Below are 13708 nucleotides of genomic sequence, written 5' to 3'. Positions count from 1 at the left end.
ATAACAACTCACAAGATGGAAGAGTCCTTCCAGGTTCTTCATGACAGATCTATGGTAATGGTCACCCACGACAATGTATTTTTAGTTTTGTACAGCCCACTTTTACCGTGCTCCTCCCGGAGACTCTTTATTTCATACATACTGTTCAAGCCTACAGGACACTGAAGAGAGATACATCATAGTATCACTTTGGGATCTGCACTTTCCCACATGGGCAACACACTGTTATTGCGCTGTGTGTAAAGCATACTTTGGAGCCAAGAACTCAGCAGTTTAATAACATTCAAAAAACTCACAAATTTTTAAAGTACACACTTTATTTCATTCATATTTTGAAGTCTGTTTCTGTAAAGTTTTAGTAAAAAGGTCATGTTCTATAACAGAGTTTTTAGGCTATTGTATTCAGAGATGACAACAGACTTCAGTAGTACAGAAAATGTTTACATTCCACCTAGAGCGGTAGAAATTTTAAAATACATAGTAAAAGTAATAAAAAATACCAACATTTATTAAAACTTGTTAGAAAATCAGCAGTCGGTCTAACCCACCACGCTATCCCACCCGCTAGTTGTGAGCAGCATCTGGAGCTCCGTCTGACAGACTTTTTAGACTGGGAGAGCTGTCTAAAATGCAAAGCCTTTGCTGCTTTGAAGGTCAAAAAACCCCCTCTAAGTTCATTGCTTACAGGTTTCCAGTCAGCGAGGGTCATGTTTCTGATCAAATCTACTGGACAACTTCCAGATTCTGCTCAGAATAAGGACCTATTCTGGTCCTAATGTAGTCAACTAGATTTCTCAGCACAGTTCCAAGCTAACCTACTTTATTAAATTGCGGTCAAGAAAGAAAAGCCTTTATTGCTTAAAGTTTTATCAGGACTTCTCCAGATAAAGGCAGCTAAGAGAAACTGAACAGAATGGTACTCGCTGACACTCTGGGGCCTTCAACATCTTTTTATAGATGTTGGGTCAAGATTCACAGTTATCTAGGGATCTGATTCCTAAGGGGCCCCAGATTTATTTTTAATAGGTTCAGAGATTTTGCTAATTCAGACAATACTATTTAAATCTGGACTGTCACCCAACAGAAGATTTCTAATCTGGTGCTGGACATTATTCACAGATTCGCTGAATATATATTTATACCGATTACACCAGCTGAGAGGCCCACCAGCTATAAGCAGACACACTTCAGCCCACCCTTAAGGCTTTCAGATGAAAAAATACATGTGGTGTGGTGTGGGCTATGAGAGATTTCCATCAGTGTGAGTCTCCTTAATTCAGAGGGTATTACCCTGCAAGGCTCATTTTTCTTTCCTTTTATTCTATCAGAGCAGTGGAAACAGGATGGAGAAGAGATCATTGTTACACTTACTTGTTTTGAACAGCTAAGATTGAATTTTTCCTGACTTTCTTTCAGGTCTAGGTAGACTTAGTCCACCATCTTGTTTTCTAGGATGTAGCAGGGTGTCCTGCCTCAGCATGCCTGCCTCGATTTCCCTTTCTCATTCAGTTTCTCTCTGACTCTGTTTCACTGTCCTTGGCCTGGAGGTGGAGAGTTGCCGTGGAAAAGCAAAGGGTGTAAAAACTCTGAACTGGTTATAATCTTGAAAGTACAAATAGAAGGCCAAGTTGATCTCTGTGATGCCAGCTGCTCTCCTGAGTTAACATAAAGCTCAGCATAGAAACAGCTAGGCCAAACGGAGAAAAAACAATAACAGGGAGATCAACAAACGACTTTGCTTGGTGAGAACAAAAGTTTCTTCTTTTTTTTTTGTTGCTTTTGGTTGGTTGGTTGGTTGGCTTTTTCTCCATTTCCCTTTTGTTCTTTAATAGGTGATTTTGGAAGTATGGCTAAGTAGTCAAATGACAGCAGCCAATCACTTATTCTATAAAAGCATTGTCCCATGTTTGGTTGAAGAGATTCCCACAACTTTCCCTGGAAGGTGCACTTGATCTTTTCACCTCCAGAAGGGATGCCTCATCAAGTGGTTGCTCCTCAGTAGGTGGAGAGAAAGGGACACCCTTCTTCACCCAGAGGAAGGGTAAGAAATACCAATTCCCTATATATTAATTCTTACTCATATCTTCATTGCTAGCTTTAAAGAAAGCTTTAAATTTTCAGCTTTGGAACTTTAAGACTTTAGGATCCTTTTAAACATGAGAGAAGATTGCAGTAATTGTCTTATCACATTGCCTTAAGGTCTTCTTTTAATTATTATTCTAAATCTATTATAAGGCCTATTAATAAGTAAGTTGCTAGCACTCAGTTAGCCTTTGTGTAACAGTTATTCAGTTATTAGGGTATTCTGCTGTTAAGGTGCCTTATTGTTCTGTTACCCTGATATTCTCGCATCCAGCTAACCCAATTTGTGCTTTTTAGTCCAACTTTTAAGGTCTTTTACAATACATCTCACCTACCACCTTGCCCCATACAGGACACGAGATGATCACTTCCTAAATATATTTATATTCTGAACTTCAAATTCTCCTCTCTACCTCTGTGTAGAATTAGAATTTTAGGGAAAGTAGGAAAGATATCCTATGCATTTTCTCGTACCTCACCTCTTAAAGGTATCAGATCAATGGATCCTACTGCTTCCTCCTGTTCCTGTAAGAAGCATGGAAGAAACAAGCTGATCTTCCTGTGATTGTTTCACAAATGGCCTAAGGTACCGCAACATCTATCTTGCCAAATGTCATTTGGTGCTGATACCACACTGATACCACAACTGATTTCAAAGGAACTAGATGGGCTATGTCCTCCATTATTACACTGTACTATGCTGCTTTCCTGCCTTCTGGGCTTTCTGGCTGAACTTCAATACTGCTGTGAGATATAAGACATCCCAGTATGCACAATTACAGAAGGTATGTTTAATAAAATACATGATATAGTCTGCCAGCACTTTCCTTTTAATCAGGTCCCATGTCCTGCACCATTTTCAGCAGGGGGGCAAGATACCATGAAAGGCATAGCTATTATTTTGCCACAGCTCCACTAGGGAAAATCCTGCCATTAAACTTCTCTCTAGGCCTATAGCTAGTAAAAATATTATTTGTGTGTCTCCTCTTTATGAGGCATGCAAGGCATATCTCTTCCTCAGTCTAAAAAGGCTGAAATCCCTTAAAAGAGGGAAGCCCCTTACAATTTCTCTAATTAACATAATTAAGAAAGACTACAAAAGAATTTTCCACAGTCTTCTGCAATATCGATTCCCAGAGGCATCAAAAAAACAAAGGGCCTAGTAATCATTTAGCAAGACTCTACTTTCAAGACTCTTTTTTTCAGAATCTGAAACATACGATAGAAAATGATCAAAACATCAGAGTACCTCATCAGCTAGACTGCAGTTTTTTGAAAACTGTCACACAGGAAGGAATATACCATGTACAATCCAGATTTCTTAAGATTCTTAGAAAAAAGTCATTCTTAGCTCTTTACACAGACTGCCTCCGAAAGAAACCTAAACATCAGACTGGAGGGAGTGACATAGTTAAGTACCTAAATAATCTCAAGTGAAATAAATGTCTGTAGAACACCTTCTGTAACATGACTGCTGTGTTTCTCTACTAGTAAGGCCCAATACCTGATGCAAACAGTGATGTTAGCTACATTTCAAGGCAAGCAGGCTAGGAATGATATGAATTTACATGGAGGATTTTTTTGGTTGGGTTTTTTAAGTTCAAACTCAGGTAGATAAATTTTTTAGGGATATTATTCAAGCTGACATCCTGCTGCTTTTTTTTTTTTTTTTAATCCTCCTCTCCATTCAACCCAGGGGACAGGAAACAGACTTGTTTCACCCCAAGTCATAATGTTCCTTTCTCTTCTCACCCTTCTTTTTTTCATATACTTAGCAATCTGATTTAATTAAAAAAAAAAAAATTAGGCTTGTAAACTACAGATATGCATATCAAATAATAGGCAACCAGTCTTACAAAATTAATCCTGCTGAATATCTTCCTTGTACTGTTTTAAAAAAAAAGTCACTTCAGTGTAATAGCAATGCTTTATCTCTTAGCTAGCAAGCAAATACAAAGCCATTTGCCTATTACACTTGTTAGCCTTTAATAAATAATGGCTTTGGAACAAACACTCCCAGAGCAAACTTTGGGATTTTCACTCTCTCAACTGTGCAGATGAAATCAAGAGTATATTCATCAAAACACATCATTCTATCTGGGTCCTAAGACACCCATCACTTTAACCAAAGACTGCCATGAACATAGAATGCTGCTTCAGCACAAGCAGATCCTCTCTAATTCAAACATGTTAAAACCCCAAGGCAAGACTGCTATAATAAAAGACAGTGGCAGCCTAAAGATACTACCATAGTCTCATCTCCTCACACCAAGTCTCTCCATCTACTTGCAGCTGATGATGGCCTGTTCTGCTGTTCCATTCTCAGAACTGACTATCTGAAGATGAGAATAGGAAAATGTTTGCTTGCTGGATACTGCAAATGACTGTCTTTTCAGTGTAAGAATGGGAATATACCAGCAGACCACATTCAAGCTTCTGGAGTCCAAGAAAGTATGCAGAATTGGCACGGAGTTCAAAGTGACACTGAAGTAGTAAGTACCATTCTGCTAAGGCCCCACCATGCTATTCCGGTCCCCAAACTGGCTCGGAAACAAGTTGCTAATGGGATGCCACTTCCCAAGTTTTGGACTCAGAAAATGCTCAAGTAAAAGCTTGAGACAGGAAACAGGAGGCACAGAAAGAATAGTTATGTACCTTTTCACTACATGTTGGGATAAGTGGAGTCTTCAGGGTTGCTATCAGCTTTATCAGATCCTGTCAGAGATGCTTCTAGCTCTGCCCACGACTGTGGGGCATTGTTCTTTATTGCCTCTATGAAAAGCTGAGTTTGGTGCTTCAGCCTGTCCAGCTCAGCCTGAGTCACCTGGTTCTGATGAATGAGCTCCTTGGTTTTCAAAGTGATCTCCAGCAACCCTGACCTGCGTAGCACAACGAGTGTATTCTGAAAACGTCTGCACTTGCTTTGTTGCTGCAGGAGCAGCTCAGGGGTAGTGCAAATCTCTTCTGGTATCAGTGAGGGGCTCCACACTGCAGACTGTGCTGTAGTCTGTGCTGCACCCTCACTCTCATGAGTGGTGCACTTTGTTGACTGCAGAGCTCCAAAAGGCAAAAGGGGAGTCAAATCCGTCACTTTCTGAGTGTCACTGGAACCACGATGAAAACCAGAAAGAGCTGACAGTTTTCCACTTGTCACCAAAGCTGAAGAACTTTGCAGGTTAGATTCCTGAGAGGTCTTAAAGCTAACTGGTAGGTGGGCAAAAGGACTAGTAGGCAAGCCTGTGCTCCTTGATACAGGAGAAGCCTCCATCTTGGGTGTTTCTGTGCAGAGTCGTTTATGGCAACTGGTTTCCTGCTGCTCTTCTAGATCAAAGGAGTGACCTCTTTTGCAGGGCTGTGGTGCTATTTTGGCATATGAATTCAGGATGGGCAGGTAATTAGTAGAGTCATTCCTCTTTTTCCCAACAGGGTGAGGGTTAACAGGAGGTGGGATTGATGGACGAAGAAACACTAGCTGTGGCTGAGCTGGAATAACTTCAAAGGATGGCTGCACTGTCCAAGATTGGAGCTGCGATGAACTCCCCTGAGCAGCACAAACAGGGAAAAAAACCAGAAGTCTTACAATAACATTACAGAAGAGGATCAAAAAGCCTTAAATGAAACGGGTGAACTGTGCCATTTCCCTTTATTTTATACACACTATCAAATTTACATGTTCTGAACAGTTTACCTTTAAACTCAACCTTTTCTTTGACTGATAACAGAGCATAGCACTAGAACCAAAGCTGTACTCTATAATCCCTTGACTATGGAACAGCAGCTACCTTTAAAAACAATTGAAACTGAATTTACACATGCTTTCCTAGATGAGGATAACAGTGCATGTTTATACAGTACAATGCTTATGTAAAGTTTGACCCAGACTTGGGGCTGAACAACAAGTGTAGAGAAAAGCTGAAAAATAATTAACTATTGTTGTTAAGAAATATTTTAAGAGTCAAAGAAAGACTACACAGACATTATAGGAACAATTCATGCTCCCTTTTTGTTAAAAGGCAGCAACTCTGACCTTTCTCATTCTATTCTTATAGCAAGCTTTTGAAATGGTTATTTAAAACAGACAACAGCTGTTCAGTAAGACTTCCAATCTTACAAACAATACGGTTTCAATAGATTTAAAACCATGAAGTAGGAAAAAAAAAAAAAAAGCTGAATAGCAACCAAGACAAGGAAAAAACTATCTGTTGGAAGCCCAGAGCAGTTTAACTGCACACCTCTGGTAAAATAGTGCACACCAATCTTCAAAACATTGTACTTCAAGAAAAATGCCCAAGTTTTTACTCTCTCCCACATGCCATATTCTGCAATATGCAGGAATACATTGATTTTTATAAGACATTACCTTTTCTTCCTGCAGTACATTACTAAGGATCTTCATGCGATCTTCTGGCCAAAACGCATGCCCATTTTTCTCCAGGCATATCAAATGGTCTAGTATAAGATACTAATTCTCTCTGAAGCAAAATACCACCCCTTAATATGTTTAAGTCATCACCATGATTATTATACTACTATAATATATTGCCAGCTACTTTTCCAGTTACTTATGACTTGGAAAGCTACTAGCAGACCTGCTGAAGGCACAGCTTTTAGATAGCACAAATGCATTTTATCAATTTTTGGTACCACATTGAATCATCTGAAATCTTTTGCCCCAGTCTCATAAGGTTTAAACTGGCAAGAGCCAGCATGCTTTGCTGAGTCCATTCCCTCATAAAAGACCTGAACTTGTCAAAAGAAGAAGTCTGACATGGATTAGAGACTTGGATACAAGATCCAGTTCTCTGACAACTCTGACAATTCCTTTCATTCAGTGGGCAAGATGCTTATGGAATAGGGATACAGAACAACTACTTGTAAAAAATAAGCATTATTCCCTTATCACAGAAGAAGGGACAAACACATTCAAAAGAGGAGTAAGGAAGTATATTAATACCTGGCTGTACAAACACAGGACAGAACATGCAGCCTTAAGCAGCAAGGTTTTAGGATCAGAAGTTGTCATTTACTGCACAATTGTACAGTAGCCAGCCCAGGAGAGCCCTAAAATTATTGACACCAAAAGAGCTGTGGTAACTGTGTATCTTGTTTTTGTTTTTTCCTGTCTCTGTTGGGTACTTACTTCTCCCTTCCACCCACACTACATTCTGCTCTTTTTCTCCCACCCAGTATCTCATTGTTAGCAGAGACGACATTTATTTTATTTTACTAATTCTGCAAAGTAGGCTTTAAAATTAAAGCTAACAGCCTGCATGTATCAGTGTCACTTGTCTAAAAAGCCCTCCTTACTTACTTCTATAAGACTTACAGAAACCTTGTCCCACAAGCAGCAGTGTGTTTCACAGAATTAATCCCTGTTTGATTCTTTTTTTTGTAACATTATTGTTAGGTGATACTCTGAAATTGGGACAGCAGGTAACCATCACTGCACAGGATCACAGTGGTTCAGAGTAATGATGATGATGATGATGATGACTGAAACTGAAACAAACAGCAGTAACTGGATACTGCCTTACTGCCTTTTTTTTTTTTTTTTTGGTCTAGCAAGCTCAGCTGAGTGCTGTGTTGAAAAGAGCATTTTACAAAGATGATCAGCATAACTATGAGGTAACTAGGCATAATGGAAAGAGGCAGAAAGACATTTCAGTATTATTCTGATCTAGACCTTATAGTTCTGTTTATTGCAGTAAGCATTTTCCAATTTAACATTATTGTTCTTAACCATACGTAATTAGACTTGGATGTAATGACACACTGCTCAAGAGAACTGAGTCTGGTAATTTTATTTACCACCAACTCCTCTTCGCTAAATTCCTTTTTTGCTTTATGACCAACCTTAATTTTTTTTTTACGTGTGTGTGTGTGTTTATGTATTTATATAAAAGCTACTTATTATTAGCTACTTGTAACACAACCCAGAGTTTAATATTAGACTACTACCACAATCAGAGTTTAATTTCTAAGCTCTGGGACAAAGGCTATCAACCTTTGGTAAAACTTGCTCCCTGCTATAGGAAAATTGCAGCATTTCCTTAGACTGTATTCTGTTCACATATCTAGGAAGATGATTATAAAACTGTTTCTTGTCAAGATAAAGCACAGAGTTTAGAGATCAGAACCATCTCCTCTACAAATGCATAATCTGCCAAATACTAACAGAAACCCATACTTGTGTCATCATTGATAGAGCACATGAGTTAAACAGGTTTTGCTTGTGGTCATAACTGATTCAGCAGAAGAATCAGGACCTATATTCTTTTTTTCCTTCTCAAAAGTATTCTAATAAAAAACACTGAAGAACCACTCTGCTCAGAAAACATTCAAGAGCAGAGAGCAAGAGGCCTAATAATATGGCAATATTTGGAACTTGGAGCTCTCATTCTTTCTGCAAGACTAAAAGTTAGGACTCACAGCTGTTCTGAACAACACATAAAATACTGGAGGACACAAATTGTTGCAATGTGAGCCATGACATTCAATTAAGAGAAATAACTGTCAAAGTAAACATACTCTAGCTAATTTCAGATACGGATTTAATTTTTTCATTTGTAAGATTCTGCCATAATGTTTCCTGTTGCACGTGAAGCACTTCGGGAAGCTAAGAACCAGGAAGCAAAGCCTATAATCCTACTTTACTATCTCTATGGAATGGAAAAGAAAATACCCACTTTCAAAAAGAAAAACACTTCTTTTTTTGTTTGATGTTTGGTACTATATATATAATGTTCTTAAAGTTCTATTTTTTTGGAGGGATCCCTTTGAGACAATAGTTTAGCAGATATAGCAGAGGTTCTTTGTTTCACATTTTTTTCCATCTTAGTGATCCTATCTGCCCCTAAAAAGAACACAGGCAATCACAACAGAACTTTTCTAGTGACCATTTTCTTTATGAACCACAACAGCTTTGTAAAAGTATTTTTGAAAGGAAAAATATTTTTTTTTAAAAAAACACAAGAACACACAATATTTTTCAACATCTTATTTCTTCCCTACCTGCTTAACTAAAACATTTTTCATTACAACCATAGGAGAAAGTGCAGGGAAGGAGCTGCTCGTGGTCACTGGGCGTTGCCAAGGTCCATCCTCTGTGTTCCAACACAACGTATTCGGCACACCCTCCGAGTCAGTCTGTTCCATAGCACTTGGGCACTCTGAACTTCCATCTGCCAGGTGTAGAATTCAGCTGTTAGTTGTTATACATGAAGTATGCTTGCTACCTCCTCTTGGTTCTACTGTTTTGCTTCCCTCCAACCAAGCCACAAAGAACAATAAACTTTATTTCTGGAAAATCAATAAACCTAGACCTGCTGTGACAGCTGTTACAGGCTTTATATTTCAGGCCAGGTATTGTCTCAAAAAAAACTATTACTTTTTGTTCATCTGTATTTAGTGTCCAAGGGACTGTGCACTATCATGAAAACTGCTCTAAAATCTGGTGCAGGAAAGAAATACTAAAAACATAGGCTCCAGCATTGCCACAGCTGTAGTCCATGCTGAAGACACTGAGCAGCTTGAAATCTTCTATTTACAAACCCAGTAAGACAGGTAACTCTCACAAAAGCTTTTTTTTCTTTCTTTTAAAGGCAATCTTTGCACAGCTTTGTTGAGTATTAAAATGGCACACTGTGTCTACATTATACTGATTTAAAACAATTACTTTTTGGTTTATCAGCCTACACCAACAATCAGGTCAAACTGTAAGAGACATAGTTTGTTCACCACTGCAAAGAACAAAAAGTAATTTTGCCACCCCTACTTTAAGTCTGAGATCCTTCCTTTCATTTCTTTATAAGGCACATTTTAAATTCCCATGCCAGTCAGATTTGACAGGATTAATTTTATAACTACCTAAATCTCCACCCCAAAGAAGTATGATGGTAGGAAAACTGCATATGCAGCCTATCTGGCATACAAAGACCCTCACAGCTAATGAGACACAATCTGTAAAGGGGTAGAGTCAGATTTGTCAGACATCACCTGCTGAAAAGTAAAGTCTGAGCAAGGTAACATTAAAAAAAACAAAACAAAACAAAGAACAAAACATAATGCAGTGGCTTTCTAAACCTGAATATCCAGAGTCCTTGTCCAATTCGGTTGCCGCCATGCTGAAGTGATGTTTCAAACTCTTCATTTCCATCACTTTGCCCAGTAGCTCCTCAAGGGTCTCAATGGACAACTATGTTGTCTCCATGTTTCCATAGTGCTGCAGGCAGTTTTTAACATCTTTCCCATTGAGGAACTACAAAAACAGTTAAGAACAAAAAGAGACTTTCACCAAATCAAAAGAAAGATCCATCAGTACCAGGTAACAAAAAAGCCCATGTCTGTCCTCATGGAAACTTGGTTATTAAAGGTTTGCTGCATCTGTTTAGCAATCTGTGATGGCTACGTCCAGTGAAAGCTCCTTCAAATAACATTGCAACAGACACTCTTAGAACAATCTACCCCCAAAGGCAAGCGTCCTCTTAAGGTCCTGACAACATTAGAATTCTGCTCCAAGATCTTGAGCCTTGGCACCTCCAGTAATGAATTCTGGAAGTTAGGTAACAGTGATGAGATGGTAGGGTGACTTGTCTGTATAACAACAAGACAGACAGAATAATGATCAGCAGAGGAGAATTTCTACAGTAGCTATTTGCATAATTTTTACTTTCCATCTCCAGTCACACCTACTAGGCTGCAAACAGGTATGGAACAAACACGACTACGTAAGAGCAACCTAGATACCATCCCTGGAATGGAACAAGAGGCTTCACATAATGTGTAAGTCCCAACCCACACTTTCGTTACTTGGCCCTTTCTAAAATAAATGTCTTTAAAGAATGGGCTTTGTACCGATGCTAATTTCGAAAAAAAGCAGAACTAGAAACAGAGAGCTAACATTAGTAAAATAGGACGCGCCATCTGCTAGCCTTGCATCAAACTAAGCTTTGGGTAGGGCAGGCACTTCTTGTCCTCCTTTATGGAAAAACCCAAAACCAGGCACCACAAACCCACATCGGAACACAAACAAACCAGAAGAGCCACTATCGGGACGCGGGCTGGGAGCCCCACCTGGCCGGTAGGCAGGTGCTCTGCCGCCCACCGGCGGGAAGCGCCGACCGGCAACCCCGAAGCCCAGGGCCCTCCCGTCCGCTGCAGCGGCGAGAGCTGACTCTACCCGGCCGCCTTCCCGCCGCTTCGCCCGCCGGCCGGGCCTGGGGAGCCCGGAGCCCTGCTCTGCCGGGCGCGAAACTCTCGCAGCGGGCCCGGCGTGAAGAGAGGCCCCGGCGAAGGCGGGCCGAGCCACCCGGCTTTCCGGCCCGAGCCGCCGCCCTGCCGCACGGCGAGGCGACGCAAGCCCGATGATGGCCGGGAATCTCCAGGCCCTACAGCAGCCACTGCTCCCTCACGACCGCCAAGCCCCACCGCGCCTCACCTGGGTGCAGATCCACCGCCCCTCCGAGCCGGCCAGGCCGCGCATGCGCCACCCCCGCCCAGGGAGCAGGACACACCCCTCCCCTCGCCTAGCCACGCCCCCATGACCACACCCCCCGGAAGCTGATCGCTGCCGCCTGGCGCCCGCCCTGCGCATGCGCACAGTGCATCCGCCTGCCCCTCGGGGCCGGGAGCTGAAGGGGCAGTGTGAGGCGGGGAGGGCGCGTGCCGCGTCAGCAGCCGTTGGTGGGCGCGGGGCCCCTCACGGAGGCGGCAGCCATGTTGGATCAAATGGCTGCTGGAGACCCATCCAAGTACCAATGTCAGGGACATGGCTGAACGGGGCGTCTTCATGGAAACCATAGCTGGATGAAAACCTGTTGGTCTTGCAGCACGTGGCTGGGCAAGTGTGTGATGGCTTAAAGCCGTTCTGCTTCCTGGTCTGGACTTCTGAGGGAATCAGGGTGATCAGAGCCTGGAGGGCTGCTCCACTTCCCCAGTGCTGTGCTAAAGAGGACAGTCCATCTCTACACAGGAGTGTGGACTTACGTACTATAGAGACTTTCTCTTCTAAGAATCAGAGATGACAGCAAAAAAGCTCCCAAACCCACAACAGACACTTAAAAAACAAGGAAAGCAGCACCAAAGAGTTTAAAAAGGAGCTTGTAGAGGGAAAGCATAGAAGGAGTAAAGGGTACCCTCTGCGTGCTTGGTCAATATGGGACAGTGAAAGAAATACATGGATTTGCTTTTCATGAACTGTATATAAATCAAGGGCAAGATTGTAGGAGGAAGTGAATCCTATGGTTCAGTGAGTACAACTAGAACAGCAATTCTTGTTTTGAGAACCGTGTAAACACTACCAGCACCCACAAGTCTGTCAGAGTATTTTGCATTTGTGCATGAAAGCCATTAGAGAAAACTGGAAATAGAAGGTCTGGGCAAAGACACAATGAATTCCCTGAAGAGAAATTTATGAGAGAAATACTTTAATTATGATGGTCTTGTTAAAGAACCTAAAACATAGTGATTAAAAATATCAACATCGTCAAATAATTTCCTAAATGAGAAAGAGAAGGACTTTAAATCTCAACATAGCCTTATGAACAACCTGTCAAATGGAAAACAAAAGTGTCTGGAATTATGTGAAATCATTCAGTCTTTTGAAAATGGGACACAGAGCAGATTCCAATCCTACTAATCTGAAGTACTGAGAATGCTGGTGACACATATTGCTAGGGTGTATTTTTGATTATTTAAATACTAGAGTTGGCTCAGAGTTACATCTAAAAACAGCATGGTGAGATGTGTGTCTCAAGATTGGATTAGGATCCCATAGTGTTCAAGAGGTTTGGGTTCTGAGGGAAAGCATCCTAAGAATGCTGTTGCATCATGATATTTGCTCAGACATGGTCCTGGTTGCCTTATCCACAGAAACAACCCTTGCTGTTCTCCACAGAGATCAGATTTCTCAGGATACAAAGTATGTGTGGGTGCTCATTCTAAGCAACTCATCAGAGAGCGAGCAATCTGTATTTGGGATGGACAACCTGCCTTTCAGTTCAGGTGATGCAGAACAGCTGGGGAATGTGTGATACCAGGCCTCCAGTCCACAGGGCAGCAGGTAGGAGAACTGAAATACTGTACTGTTTAATAGAGGAGTTTTCTTGTATATGCAAGGTAAAGTTCAGTTTAATATAAACCAAATATTACCACCTGAATTCAGTTGAATTAAGCCATAACTTTATAGGTTGTTATCACCAGAATTCTCCCTGCTTCAGAATAATCCTTTTTTCTGTGGTTTTCATATTTCTGTCATTGTTCCTTCCATACCTTCTCCTTTCATCTGATTCTTCATTGATACAAGGTCTTATTTACTATGTGCTTTCAGTCATCACTGTAAGTGGCAACAGGATGTTTTCCTTTTTTCGTATGTTGTACTGTGGTTTGTTTATTGCAAAGGTGAGCATTTTGGCAAATGAGTATTAGCTTTTTGTTCACTTCCTTGTTTATTCTGGTCATACAATAGGAGAAGTGTGAAAAGAATATGGGTGAAGTACGACTGCATGTTTACACACAGTTTAGGTGTTTCAACACTTCTATTTTTAAAAAAGTGTTGAATCTCTTCTTCTAGGAGAAGATTCATCATTCATGGCTTAAGAAGGACAAAAGCAAGTATTTATCCAATGAA

General features: G+C 40.9%; 1 protein-coding gene across 2 annotated transcripts; it reads right to left on the bottom strand.

The window, feature by feature from the left end:
- Window positions 1-299: 299 nt before the first annotated feature.
- CIPC (CLOCK interacting pacemaker) lies at window positions 300-11583 on the bottom strand. 2 transcript variants are annotated; one of them, XM_030452430.1, is made up of 4 exons: window positions 11519-11583; window positions 10165-10339; window positions 9094-9263; window positions 300-5623 (listed from the first exon to the last, which is right to left on the bottom strand). In XM_030452430.1, the coding sequence occupies exons 2-4, from the start codon at window positions 10235-10237 to the stop codon at window positions 4745-4747; spliced, it is 1122 nt and encodes a 373-aa protein (XP_030308290.1). In that variant the 5' UTR covers window positions 10238-10339; window positions 11519-11583; the 3' UTR covers window positions 300-4744. The 2 variants fall into 2 exon arrangements, with proteins under 2 accessions (XP_030308290.1, XP_030308289.1); XM_030452429.1 differs by lacking the exon at window positions 11519-11583 and adding an exon at window positions 11261-11327 and having other exon boundaries at window positions 2296-5623.
- Window positions 11584-13708: the final 2125 nt, after the last annotated feature.

The sequence above is a fragment of the Calypte anna genome, chromosome 5A, assembly GCF_003957555.1.
Source record: "Calypte anna isolate BGI_N300 chromosome 5A, bCalAnn1_v1.p, whole genome shotgun sequence".
Taxonomy (NCBI): Eukaryota; Metazoa; Chordata; class Aves; order Apodiformes; family Trochilidae; genus Calypte; species Calypte anna.
This window is presented reverse-complemented; position numbering and strand designations above follow the sequence as displayed.

Excerpts from the sequence above, each read along its gene's own strand:
- CIPC (XM_030452430.1), bottom strand. The coding sequence starts at position 10,237 with ATGGAAATGAAGAGTTTGAAACATCACTTCAGCATGGCGGCAACCGAA. Across the intron at positions 9,264-10,164 it reads CAAGGACTCTGGATATTCAG|ATGGAAGTTCAGAGTGCCCA; the intron begins GTTTAGAAAGCC and ends TACACCTGGCAG. Across the intron at positions 5,624-9,093 it reads AAAATGTTTTAGTTAAGCAG|GGGAGTTCATCGCAGCTCCA; the intron begins GTAGGGAAGAAA and ends TGTGCTGCTCAG.